This window comes from Oenanthe melanoleuca, chromosome 2, assembly GCF_029582105.1.
Source record: "Oenanthe melanoleuca isolate GR-GAL-2019-014 chromosome 2, OMel1.0, whole genome shotgun sequence".
NCBI classification, from domain to species: Eukaryota; Metazoa; Chordata; class Aves; order Passeriformes; family Muscicapidae; genus Oenanthe; species Oenanthe melanoleuca.
The window spans coordinates 50556656-50569042 of record NC_079335.1 but is presented as its reverse complement, the minus strand read 5'-3'; the positions used below and the strand labels follow the sequence as shown (position 1 = coordinate 50569042).

At 38.2% G+C, this 12387-nt stretch overlaps 1 protein-coding gene across 1 annotated transcript; it reads right to left on the bottom strand.

Moving 5' to 3' along the window:
* Nucleotides 1-450: 450 nt before the first annotated feature.
* Nucleotides 451-12142, bottom strand: NDUFV2 (NADH:ubiquinone oxidoreductase core subunit V2). Its single transcript, XM_056483663.1, has 8 exons — nucleotides 11832-12142; nucleotides 10653-10715; nucleotides 5467-5529; nucleotides 5263-5379; nucleotides 3567-3735; nucleotides 2278-2387; nucleotides 1507-1583; nucleotides 451-606 (listed from the first exon to the last, which is right to left on the bottom strand). Exons 1-8 carry the CDS (start codon nucleotides 11871-11873, stop codon nucleotides 513-515), a joined length of 735 nt encoding a protein of 244 aa, XP_056339638.1. The 5' UTR covers nucleotides 11874-12142; the 3' UTR covers nucleotides 451-512.
* Nucleotides 12143-12387: the final 245 nt, after the last annotated feature.

Below are 12387 nucleotides of genomic sequence, written 5' to 3'. Positions count from 1 at the left end.
AAAGAAGAACCACTTCTGACTGAACCTACGAGATTTTTTTACACAACACAGCTCAGATAACCTTTCCTGTTTGTGTGTGTATGTTTGTTTATAAACTGCCAATAAAAGTAACATGATGAAATTTTGTCAGATAACCTCCTTTCAGTTTGGTTCCTTGTACATTTACTAGACTTGTAATTTATTGAGTTTTGCTGCTTCTTCAAAGAACTTTAGAAAAAGCTGAAAGAATTTTCAATGACAGATCCAAAGAGACAACTTTTCATCTCTCGTTGACCCTAAGTGGACTCTTTCAGGCAGTCACTTTACACAGTCTACAGAACCACTTTTCTTAAAATCTGGAATTATGATTAAAGTGTGCTGTAGTTAAACTTAATCCAACACAGTAAGTTGGATAGTCTATATGCTGTTGGTGTTTCTTATTTTTTAACCAAAATATTAGAATGCACATAATTTTACTGAGATTGAAGAGACTTTATTCTTTTTAGACAGTTCATTTTATATTACAAAAATCCCTAGAGGTCATCTCGAACTCCAAAACCTGGTCCTTTGGGTGGTTCAGTCAGGGACGTAAGGCCACCAGCTGGCTCACAAGAAAAACGTCCACTCCTGAAAAATGAAAGCAGTTTAGTCATTGCTGGTATTTATAAAAAGTCAGATTCTGTTTAATCGTTGGATAGAAGACAGTCACACATCTGACTTAAGGCTGAAGCCACTATTTCTTTTTTGTTTTTCCCATTCAACCTTCAGAGAAAGTGTGATGTAGCTGTTAAAATAAAAGGATTCCAAATTCAAGTAGTGACAAATAATTTCATAACTGAAATGTAAGATAGAAGCATTTGTTTTATATTCATTTATAGGTTGGCAGCATCAAATTTTATCAATCATAGTTTTTTTATAAATGCTTCCCTGTGTTTTTTTTAAACTGTAACTGTTTTAAGATTATTGTTCTTGTATTCAAAACATCTTTATAGAAACAATAGGAATAGATAACACTCAAGTCAAATTAATTTCCCTATTGACAGAAACATAGGTGGGCTAACAAAGAACAGTAGGAAATAACAGATAAGAAAAATTAAGCAACAACAACCCTCTCACTAACTTACAATCTTTAGGTTTTGTCAGAAATCAGAAAAAAACAGCACAACCAACAAACCAGCCAACAGGAATTTGCTGGCATAAGTGATCTAGACAAAAATTCCAACAGGTGACATCACTGACCTGCTAAGTACTAAGACAAATCAGAATTTGTATTTTCACATTTTGTGCTCCTCTGGTCAGTCATCAAGAACATGCAAATTCACAGTTCTTTCCAGTTTGTTTTGGCTTTGAATGCATGCACGTCTGTTCAGTAAATTATTTAATGCTTTTTAGCTGTAGGCTTTGAACTCAAGTAACTGGAAAATTTAGTTTCTCAGAAGAATCACCCTTCATGGAGGTGACTGATATAATACACAATTTATAAATACAGGCAATTATTTATTATAGCTTATTATAAATATAGCATACCTTGGGCCTGGTTTGGGAACTTTGCCAGCTTTTAGCTCATCAATTATGTCTTCAATATCTTTGGGTGTCAAATCTTCCTGTAAAAAAAAAAATAAAAAATAACTGACAAAACAGAAAGACATCAGTTAAGCTAAATGCAGCACTTCAAATACATCAGATCAATGTGGCCCCAGCACAGGTAATTTTGATCCTATCCATTTAGACACATAGTGGTTTGAATAAGGAAAATTGAAAAGTCTACTATTATTTTAATGCTGAGACTCCATTTAATGCGTAGCTACAGAAACTATGTTTAAACAATATTGATGCAGGCCAAGGGTTGTGTTTTCAGCTTCCTGGTACTAGGGAGCTGGATCTCTGCCCACCCACTGCACACATGCCATGACACATACTGCAGAATGGTATTGGCTGCAACAAAAAAATCTTGGAACAGTTCAAAACAATGCTTCTTAAATTAGTCCATACTTTCCAACAGACTGCTTTGAAGTTCTTTCCAAAGCTTATCAGATACCTATTTAAAAATTCCAGATTTATGGGCAGACCACAATCACAAAAATGCTTCACTCCTCTTGTATAAAATACACTGATACACTTGATACAAATGAAGTGTTCTAGCAAGAGGCAAAGAAACTAAAAGATGTGGTAGGTAATGACTTGTTCTTGCCAATAGGAATTAGAAAACTGACCACAACTTCACAATCTGGAACAACTGGAAAATACAGGTAAGCTAGCAAAGAAGCTTTATCTTTTAAAAAGGGATGCAGTACTTACGTAGTAATTGTCATTTATTTGTACCATGGGTGCGTTTACACAAGCACCTAAACATTCCACTTCTATCAGTGTGAAGAGCTTATCAGGTGTTGTTTCCCCAACTTTAATACCTAAATCAATAAATTAATGAGGCTCAGCAATGGTTAAGAACAAGAGTAATAAAGCATGAATCTACTCCATGCATTGCATTATTTGTATTTTGGCCTTAAAAGCATTGAGTCCAGAATGTTTCCATTAAACAGAAGTTTCTAATAAACCATTACGTAAATTTTCAGATACATTTTTGAGACCTTGTTTAGGTATGATTCACTGAGAAATAATAATGAAATGACAATTCTAAAAAACACAACAGATCTACTCAAGAGCATTTTATCAATACAATATTTGGAAAAATAGGGACAAATAGCTTTTATGTGCTGATAGGAGATGCATCAATATACAGTGTTGAAAATTCCCAAATTAACCACTGTCCAAGAATTGTTAGCTACAAATTCATAAATAACTTGCAAGTTTATGCAGAAAGGATGATTTAGTGAACTGTACACATAGCATCCATGGCATCTTACTGTTCTGCTAGAGATGCAGACATTCCCCAGAGGCAAGTTAGTCCAAGTAACATCTCAGAATCTGATCTCTACAAAATACTCCATGAAAGGTAGAATACGAAGGAAAAGCTGTTTTCTTCCATTTACTAGTAGGAAGGGGTCGGAAATAAAAGTTGTAAGGCCTGTCTCAGAAAAAAACTACAGAATCATCCTTACTGCTTTGATTGATTTCTCAAGCTGAGTTTCAATTGAAATTAAGCTATCTATGCAGTAACAAGATATTTCATCTAAATATGCCTTTTTCAGACAACAGAGTATATGAAATTACAGATAATAGGCAGCTGTTTTGCAGCTCATCACTGGTTCTTAGAAAAGGTTAACACAGCTTTTCATAGAAGGGGAAGAGTTGTTAGTTGCTGATCTTACCCTCTCTTCTCCCCATAACCACCCAAAAAGCAGGAAAAAAGCCTTAACCCACACACAAAACCCCTGAGTACTCCTTACATCTCATGATGCACCATTCTCAATTGACTTTTCCCAAGGAGAGTTCATAAAGTATGTTAACTTCACATTGCCATCCAGAGGGACCCTGACATGCTAAAGAGGTGGGCCCATGTGAACCTCACGAAGGATGAACAAGGCCAGTGTTTTCTTCCACTATATGAAGTATTTTACTTCAGTATCATTAAACTAAAGTAAAAATAAAAAAAAACCCAAAAGGTATATTACAAATTTATGTCATACCAAGTTTCTTCTTAATGGCTTCTAAAATGCTGTCAGAGTCTCGCAGCATGCACGGCGTGGTGGTGCAGACCTGAATGTGGTATTTCCCAACAGGTTTGCGATTGTACATGGTGTAGAAGGTTGCTACTTCATAGACTCTCATGGGAGGCATATCTAAAACTTCTGCAACCTGTGACAGGAAAAACATGCTATATTGAATTCTCAGAGGGCAGCAGTAGAGGCATTTAGCAAACCATTTCAGTGAAGTCACCTGTGCTGTTTGCAGTAACAGATAAGTAACGGGGTGGGGTGGGTATCAAAGCACAAATGTATTCCAAGAAGTGCCAGGACGGACACCTGAGTTCTCTGAGTGGCATCACCCTGCTCAAGCACAAACTGCACTGAGGCACGGATCAGCACAGCGAGGAGCTCGATGCAAGGAGTCAGCTGGGTTGGGGCTTTCCTTGTCAGCTCCAGCTCACACTGCACTCAGCTGTGTGAGTGAACAAACCTGCCCACACTAATCCCTGGAAGCCTTCTGGTAAGGAATACTTGTAAGCTGGTACTGTGCTTATGTAATTCATATAGAGCAGGTCCCCCTGAGGTTCTGCAGATTGCTGTCACAGCTAATAAGTAGGGAGTGAAGCATGATTTCCATGGAGCCAGTTCTAGTGCAAGTATCCCTGATCTCATTAACCTGGAACCCTGGCAAACTGCTTAAGTTGAGAACTGGCTCTGGTTTCAACACTGAAACTGTTTTATGTTCCAGTTTCTCTAGCAGGCAAATAACAAATCATGGAAAATAACTGTTCATTTAAAAGCCTTAAGATAATTTTAAACATAATTTCAACCTGAAACTTAAATAAACAAATATACACTGCCAGCATTAATGGAGCTTTGAGGCTTTATGTTATGCTGTAGAAACTGTAGCAGACATAAGCTGCCTTTCTTTAAATGCTCATTTACCACCTTCAGTTATTTCTCTAATGTTCCCAGTCCTCACCTTAAACTGAATTTAAAACTTTACACTTTAAAATTGATGATATGCCAGATGGTAACACAAAGAAAAACAGATTTATTCAAATGAATGTAAACCAGATTTTTTTTCTTATTTCTTGGTATTTGGTTACTATCATGCAGCCTCTCACTTCAGAGCAGTGTAATTGTTTATCTGGTTATTCTGAAACAATTTTAATAATTAACCTGGCAAGTCTTCTGGGCACTTGCTGTGAGGTGTTACCCAACACTCCTGACATCTACTACACTAACACTGCTCTGCAGCGTCCTTACAGACCTTACAGAGATTAAGTATAATCCAGGCAATGTGTGAAATACCATTAATCTGGGTGGAAGAAAACTCCACTGACACTGCCTTTTTTTCTTTCCCCACATTCATCAGTGAACAAAATCAAGTTTCTGTTTCTAATTCTAGATCATTCTGGGAGAAGAGCCTATCTGAATAGGCTTTATCTAATTTTTGATTTCTTCTGTATGTGGTTTCTAGCAATGGGCTAATATTATGTAAACAGAGCCCTGAGTTTTCTGCATTAGGTTTCCATTTTATTCTAAAAAATGCAGCCTCCTAGCAAATTCTCACAATTCTGTGCTACATGTAAATTCCTTTATTAGTAAGCTTTCATTAATTTATGTTAATACTAATAAGATATTGAAAGAAAACAATAAAATTATGCTTGAAAGATAATTAAGTACTAAATACCTTGTTCATAGCTGATATGGGCAGCCATCCATGCTGTCTTTGGGCCAAATCCAGCACTGCCATGACAGCTGCAGACTTGTGTCCCTCTGGGTAGTTGTTTATGATTGCTTCTATTCGCTTGTTAAAGGGAAAGAAGGAAAACAAATCAGTATTGCTCTAAAGACAAACTCTGTGTATTGAACTTTTTTTTTTTTATCTGCATACCTTTAGGTTTTCAGGTGTGAACTCAAATGGAGTATCTGGATTGTTTTCAGGACTATCTCTATGCTTCAAGAAAAGAAGAAAAATGTGTAAAAATGTGTTTTTAGAAAATGAATCAGGACATATTTACTGTGGTAAAATACCTTCTCATTACACAGTTGCATTTGAGCAGCTTCCAGATAAGTATTTCATAGTACTGAAGTGATTAAATAAATTTTGGAAAGTTATCAAAAATATTGATAATTATTTCATCATTCTTAAAAAGCATTACCTATTCCTATTACTTCCTATTAAAAAAAAACATTTACTGAAAAAGACATTAAATTCTATATTAAAAAAATGTATGGTAGTGTCATCAAAGTACGTATTTTTAACACTGTTAAAACAGTTTGACAATTATGTTCAAATTTACAATAGGCAAAGCAAGAATGCTCTGGTTAATACCTTATAAACAAGAGACTAAAACAACAGTTCATTTTTCCCTTTACCATGAAACTTTAGTTTTAAAAAAACTTCACAATTCACCAAGAAGTTTGCTGTAGAATTAAAACATTTGCACATTCAAACACATCATTAATCCATTTTAACATATTATTTTGATTTGTAATTACATTTATATAAACATAAACATTTTCATTTTATATACAATTCTGAATCAAAATGTAAGGAGCAGAATTTCAATTAGTATTTCCAAAATAAGGTATTCTAACAAGTTATTTTTAAGGTGGTCTTCTAGGGAAACATCAAATTTTAATTAGTTCTTCTATATTCAGAAAATAAAAATTTAGAGGTCTTGAAAAATGTAGTATTTTCCTGTATAGTAAAATCTTAGTTCTGATGAAAAAATTCTTAGATTTAGAAATTTTAATATGGATATATTGCACAGGCAAATACTTCAATTACATCTGTTGGTCTGTCCAGGGACTACCTTTGTTTATCCTTTGTATAACCCAAAGCAGACAATATGACTGCCACCATCAGTTTGAAAGCATTGTGCCTTCACCACAGTTTCAAGTCCAATATAAAATTACCATTGATGAATACTTCAGGGATGACTTTCCTATAAGAACCAGAATTACAGAAAGATGACTGATGCCCTTTGAATACACTAATATTTTATTAAGTGTTAATTTCTTGCTTATTGTGTGGTTTACAAAACTACATGAAGGAGCTTTTAGGAACATGATTCCCATTATTTTAGACTGACCCTTCCACATAAAGGACTTGATAAGTCATATTTCTGAGTGTTTTCTACCAATTTTAAGGGGAGCTCTCAAAAAGAGACTGATGGAAGAAAGACTGATTGGAAACACTGTACAACTTTTATTATTTTTCCCTTACAGACCTTTCCATGTCTTAGCTGCACAGATCAATTCCGTGATTCATGATAAGTAATTCCATAACTTAGCTCTTCCTTCTCAAATCTGCATGCCTATTTTGCTATTACTTTGCCTTCTATTGCTATTTGGTAGTTAGCAATTGTATTTCATCTCAATTTCCTCTGCAAATAAACGTCTTTGATTTATTAAAATCTTCCTTTTGTCTGAAGCAGCTGTTCTTTTCAGTGTATCATCTCTAAACTGATATCCTTAAGTGCCCTACATGTAAAGAGGAATAATAAAGACTTTATATTGGAAGATACAGGTGTAGTTGTAGCAAGGTTTCACAATATATTGTACAGGCTATAGCAGAGGTGAGCAGTAAGTCATGCCACCTTTTATGTTTTCCTGAAAGGGCTTTATCTAATTCTGGGCCATGGGGAGTTTGATAGTTTTCATCAAGAGCTTACACAGTTCTAGGACCCATGAGCAGTCAGGAGTTTATATGTTCTCCAGTCTCACATTTGTCTGACAATGTGCCATTTATCTTAGACTTGCATGCACTGACATGCTCCTAAATGATATGGGTGCATTTCCACATTTTTTTAGGATACAGATTCTAGAGAGCAAGATCAGAAATAAGGACACAGTATTGGAAAGACCACTTAAATTACAGAGTGGTTGAAGTTGGAAGGAACCTTTGGAAGCAATCTGGGTCAAACTCCCCTGCTCAAGCAGGGACACCCAGAGCTGCCTGCCCAAGATTCTGTCCAGCTGGCTTCTTCTGAATATATCCAATAGTGGAGACTCCACCACCTCTCTGGGCAACCTGTGCTCTCTCACCCTCAGTGAAAAAGTGTTTCCTGATGTTCTCTGAGGCCATTGCCTCTGGGCTTGTAAACTGGCACCACTGAAGTGAGCCTGGCTCTGTTCTCTTTGCACTCTCCCCCCATGCAAGTATTGTTCCAAGTCTTTTCTTGTACTCCCCAGTTTCCCAAAGTCTTATGTGAAGCTTTCATACATTTTATCACATTTCTATTGCAGAACAGAGCCTATTTAAGTGGGAAAACCTTCACTGCAAAGGCTACTCAAGCCACACATGCCAGGGCACTCCCATGGAAGCCACTAAGGCTTCTGAATGGTCACCTCATTCTTTTTGCTACACCGACCTGGGCCATTTTACTATTCTATTTCCTTTTTTTCCCAGTGATCTAGTCATCTGTCTTTCTTGACAAAGAAAATTATTAAAGAGCACTGAAGAATTAAAACAGAATAATTAGAATAATTTCGTTTCCATGCATACTGGAAAAAAAGTTGGCCTGAAACTTGACCTATGCCCTATGGTAAACACCAATCCAAAGCACTGTAAACAAAAATGAGAGAACTGGGTGGTCTGCAGGGGCTGTTTAGGGCAACAAACTGTTCAGAATCCATATCAAATCAGCATTGAAAAAATATGCATTACTCCTCCTCTACATTCACTACTCTAACAGAACTCAAGATATACCCCCCCTTACTTTAAGAGTGGTAAAATGCTCTCAAACCCAAGTATCTCACTGACCAACTTCACAAGTAACTAAAACCTGAATACAGCAACTCTTCCACCTTTTGGGCTGAACCCCCTGTGCAGCCCTATGACAAAGCCCACATCAGGGCTGTTGATGTGTTAAGGAAACTCAGTCCATGTATTGAGAACAATAAAGTGCTAAGTTTTAGCTGTTAAGAAGGCTAAAAATCAGGTAAGAGTCATTCTAGAGAATGCATGTTTCAATGAAGAAAGGTAATCATAATAAATGTCTCTGGAATCAGTCCTTCCCTAGCCATCAGAACTTAGAGATTTGGAGCATTGCTCTTACATTCCTATGGGCAAATGATCTACCTAATTTTGCACTTGATTCCCTCTCACTGGAAGTGTGATGTAGAAGCCTATGATGGCACCTAGTTGAATTTAATGATTGAGAGAAAGGCTCTTTCTGGGTGTTTCAGAATACAAAGGCATTTCAGCAGTTCTCTTATTTCTGTGTGTTTCTGCTAACATGTAACATTTTTGGAAAGGGAAGCACAGGCATGCAAATCAGAGATGCCTTTTAATACTAGATTTTATGACAATCAGGTCCCTTGCTAGCCTGTCCTCTGCTGTTACAGCATAAATACACTGTATGCATTTACCTTTCTCACAGATTTTATATACAAAAAGTGCAAGAAGCAGCAGCAATAAGCTTTGTAAACAAACCCAAGATACTTGTTTGTAAACTGACATACTAAGAGGACCACCACAACAGGTTTGAGTTACTCTCATTAGTCCTCCACAAGCAGTTTTTAAACAAACTTTTGACACTTCCGATGCTTGCAATTAAAAAAAAAAGAAACAAAAATTTTACATTTTTTTCCTCTACAGAAATCCAGGGGGACTCCAATTTTCTGACTGTATATGAACACTTGGTGTTGATTAAAATAATGCCTTTGTCTTAAACCAGCAGGACAAGTTTCCCTTGAAATATGCCATTTTAAGTAACACCTGAAATTTAGTTAGGGCAAACAATTACACTCACATACAGTGGCATCCAACCTTTTACTTCAAAGAAGAACAAATATTATCTCATTAAAAAACAACTGAGAAAAAAAAAAAACAACAAGGAAAAACCAAAATCCCCCCCAGAACCAAGTTCTTATGTTCCTCTCGCAAAAATTCTGCTGTGGAACAAGTCATCAATGATGCTATTAAATATTAACATCTGCAAAACACTCAGCTTTTCTACTTGCCTTTCTCTGCTATCAAGCTCCTCCCTGCAGCAAACACTTTAAACAATTAAATAAATCTTGAATTTACAAAGCTATCTAGCTTCATATGTCAAACTCAACAGCCATTAGGGCCAAAGACATCATTTGCCTGTCTTCACCAACCTCCAACTACACTTGGAAGTTTCCTAATTTGCCAGGTTACACCATTTCCTCTATTCCTTGAGCACCAGCTCTCACCCTGTAAATCACCAGTTCCTGCTCAGATTTCTGGAAAAGGACACAAAGCATATACTGAGATCCTATTAACTTAATTTTATGATTAAATCTGTAGAGACAGCTGCAGAAAAAAAAAAAATAATCCAAAAATCCTGAGCACCTGTTTTCAACAGTGGTCAACTTCTCTAGTCAAGTGCTGATTTTTACCAAATGTTAGGAAAACGCCAAATTATTCAGCTGTTAAACTGCAGACCAGCTAAAGCTCTGAATGGAGCAGAATTGGACAAAATACACACTCTCTTGAGATGCTTCAGGTTCTCTTCAGAGGTAGGCAGACAACACAGCTGCTTTACACACTTAAATTCAAGGGCTTTTTACCTTTTGCAATCACTACTGATGTTTATGCCTTTTATGACAGTGCCTAATGGCCTCAATTACAACTCATTGTATGACCTTCTGTATCACACAGAACACGAACAAGAACTGTACTTTTCAACTCCTGTAAACACAGCTAGGGCCTGAGCTCACAGGTAATTCTGCAGCAAATTTCAGAAAGCATGAAACTGCACCTGCAATTACAAAGATTCAATTACAAACTCAACTAAAATAAATAAAAGAAACAAGAACTGGCCTATAATGAAATAAAGTTTAAGCAAAGTCTCATCTGCAATCACATACACATTATGGAGCATTTTCACAATATAAGGCAAGAAACACAAGAGCCAAACACTAAAATAGAACCTTTGATACTCCATTACAATTCTAGTAGAAGATTCTACAGAAAAACACCCTCTTCTTCCTAAATGCCAGTGGGTTTCCATAGCAAAGTTCTGCCCATCAGAAGTTTTTAGGCAGATTTGAAAAAGCACAAGCCAAACTCTTCTGACCCTCACAGTAAAGCAGATTACTTACCACAAATAAGGCTCCAGTGGCATTGCGCTCTGCTGTTCCATGCAAGTATCGGAGCTGCCTTACCTACAAGCAAAATACAGTGTTAATAATGCACACAGTGCTAGTGGCTGCTTTCAGAACCAATCTGATTTACATTCTAACTGTAAACCAGTAATTCTACTACCATCACTAGTAATTTAAAATCAGTCAAGAAGAGACTATTAAGGGCTCTCCTGTACTATTAGGAGAGCAAATCTCTCAACTCCCACCTTGACCAGTTCAAATAATGTAGAAATGAAAGGATTTAATTCTGCTACTGCTTAACTTAAGTGCCTGGAACACAAATTCTCATCCAACGTTTCATGAAGAATTCCCCAAATTGTGACTTTATATCCTATATGCTATAAGGTTTGCAGAAACCATCACTACTACTGAAGTTCTTCTCCAGTAAGCATTTACAGGCTTCTTGAACCAAACACTGAAAACTATTTTATAGTTCTATTTAAAAAAAAAATAAATTTTAAAGACCTGAGAGATCTTAATAACATTTTTTTCCTCTTTTACATACTTGACAGCAGAGCTGATTGAAGGTGTATAAACGGGATAGAAAAGAGGGCAAATGTAAACACAAACCTGGAGAATGGATAGAACACAGACCCATATGCAAGTTCTGTTCAACTATTCTCTGTGCCCTCTAACATGCCAGAACAGATCAAGATTTCTAGATTCTGGCCGGTATTAGCAAGATTTGATAATTTTACCGCAAAGTAATTTAATATAAAACTTTTAGCTTTATACTTAATTCTCGAGCAAATTTGAGATTGCTTAAAGTAGAATCACAGAGTGGTTTGCAGTGGAAGGGACCTAAAGATGATGTTGTTCCAACCCCCTGCCGTGGGCGGGGACACCCTCCACTAGACCGGGCTGCTCAGTCCCATCCAACCTGGCCCCGGACGCTCCCAGGCTGGGACAGGTCATATGACAAGGAGAGGCTGCAACCATCCTGTGACACTGCACTGCAGGTGCTAAGATGACTGAGCTGATCGGGCTGTCTTTGCAGAAAAGCCAGGCCTGCGGCTCCGTGCTCCATAGACTCGGATTCCAGGCACCGACCTACCCCAGGCTCCCCTTCCCACGCCCCGCCGCGACCTCCCCGCTCTCCCGCGGCCTCTCCGGCTGCCGGGGGCAGGGAGCGCTTACCGAGCGTGCGGCCGCGGCGCGCAGGGCAGCGCACAGCAGCATGGCGGCGGCAGGAGCGCCGGTCCCGGCTCCCGCTGCTCCTCCTCGTCCCGATCCCTCTCCTTGAGGCCTGGCTCGCCCTCCGCGCAGCGCCAAGGAGACGCGCAGCGCGCATGCGCGGGGGCGCGCCCGCGGCGCGCGTGCCCGCTGGGGAGCGGAGGCCGTCCCGGAGGTCCCGGCCTCAGGGAGTGTCCGCGGGTTCCTTCGCGAGCGAGAGCTGCTAACAGCGCAAAGCGCAGGGAAATAGTGACTTTTTTCAGCTTGGTGCTTCCCACCTTCCTGCCCACTTGTTGTTTGGGGTTTTAATGTGTGAACTGCTTGCACGTATGTTTTGTCCTCCCTCAGGAAAGACAATAAACATTGTTTGTCTTTTTTGGCCTCTGATAAATATTCTCGTATGACGCCATAATCCAGTTAATACAGTACACATGCTGAAACTGAACGTCCCAGAATCACAGAATGGTTTGGGTTGGAAAGTGTCAGGAAAATGAATCCACGAACACCAGGGGTTTATGTT

Coding starts and splice junctions, on each gene's coding strand:
- NDUFV2 (XM_056483663.1), bottom strand. CDS start 11,873: ATGCTGCTGTGCGCTGCCCTGCGCGCCGCGGCCGCACGCTCG. Junction 10,716..11,831: donor GCGCCGCGGCCGCACGCTCG/GTAAGCGCTCCC, acceptor TTTTGCTTGTAG/GTAAGGCAGCTCCGATACTT. Junction 1,584..2,277: donor AAATAAATGACAATTACTAC/GTAAGTACTGCA, acceptor TTTTTTTTACAG/GAAGATTTGACACCCAAAGA.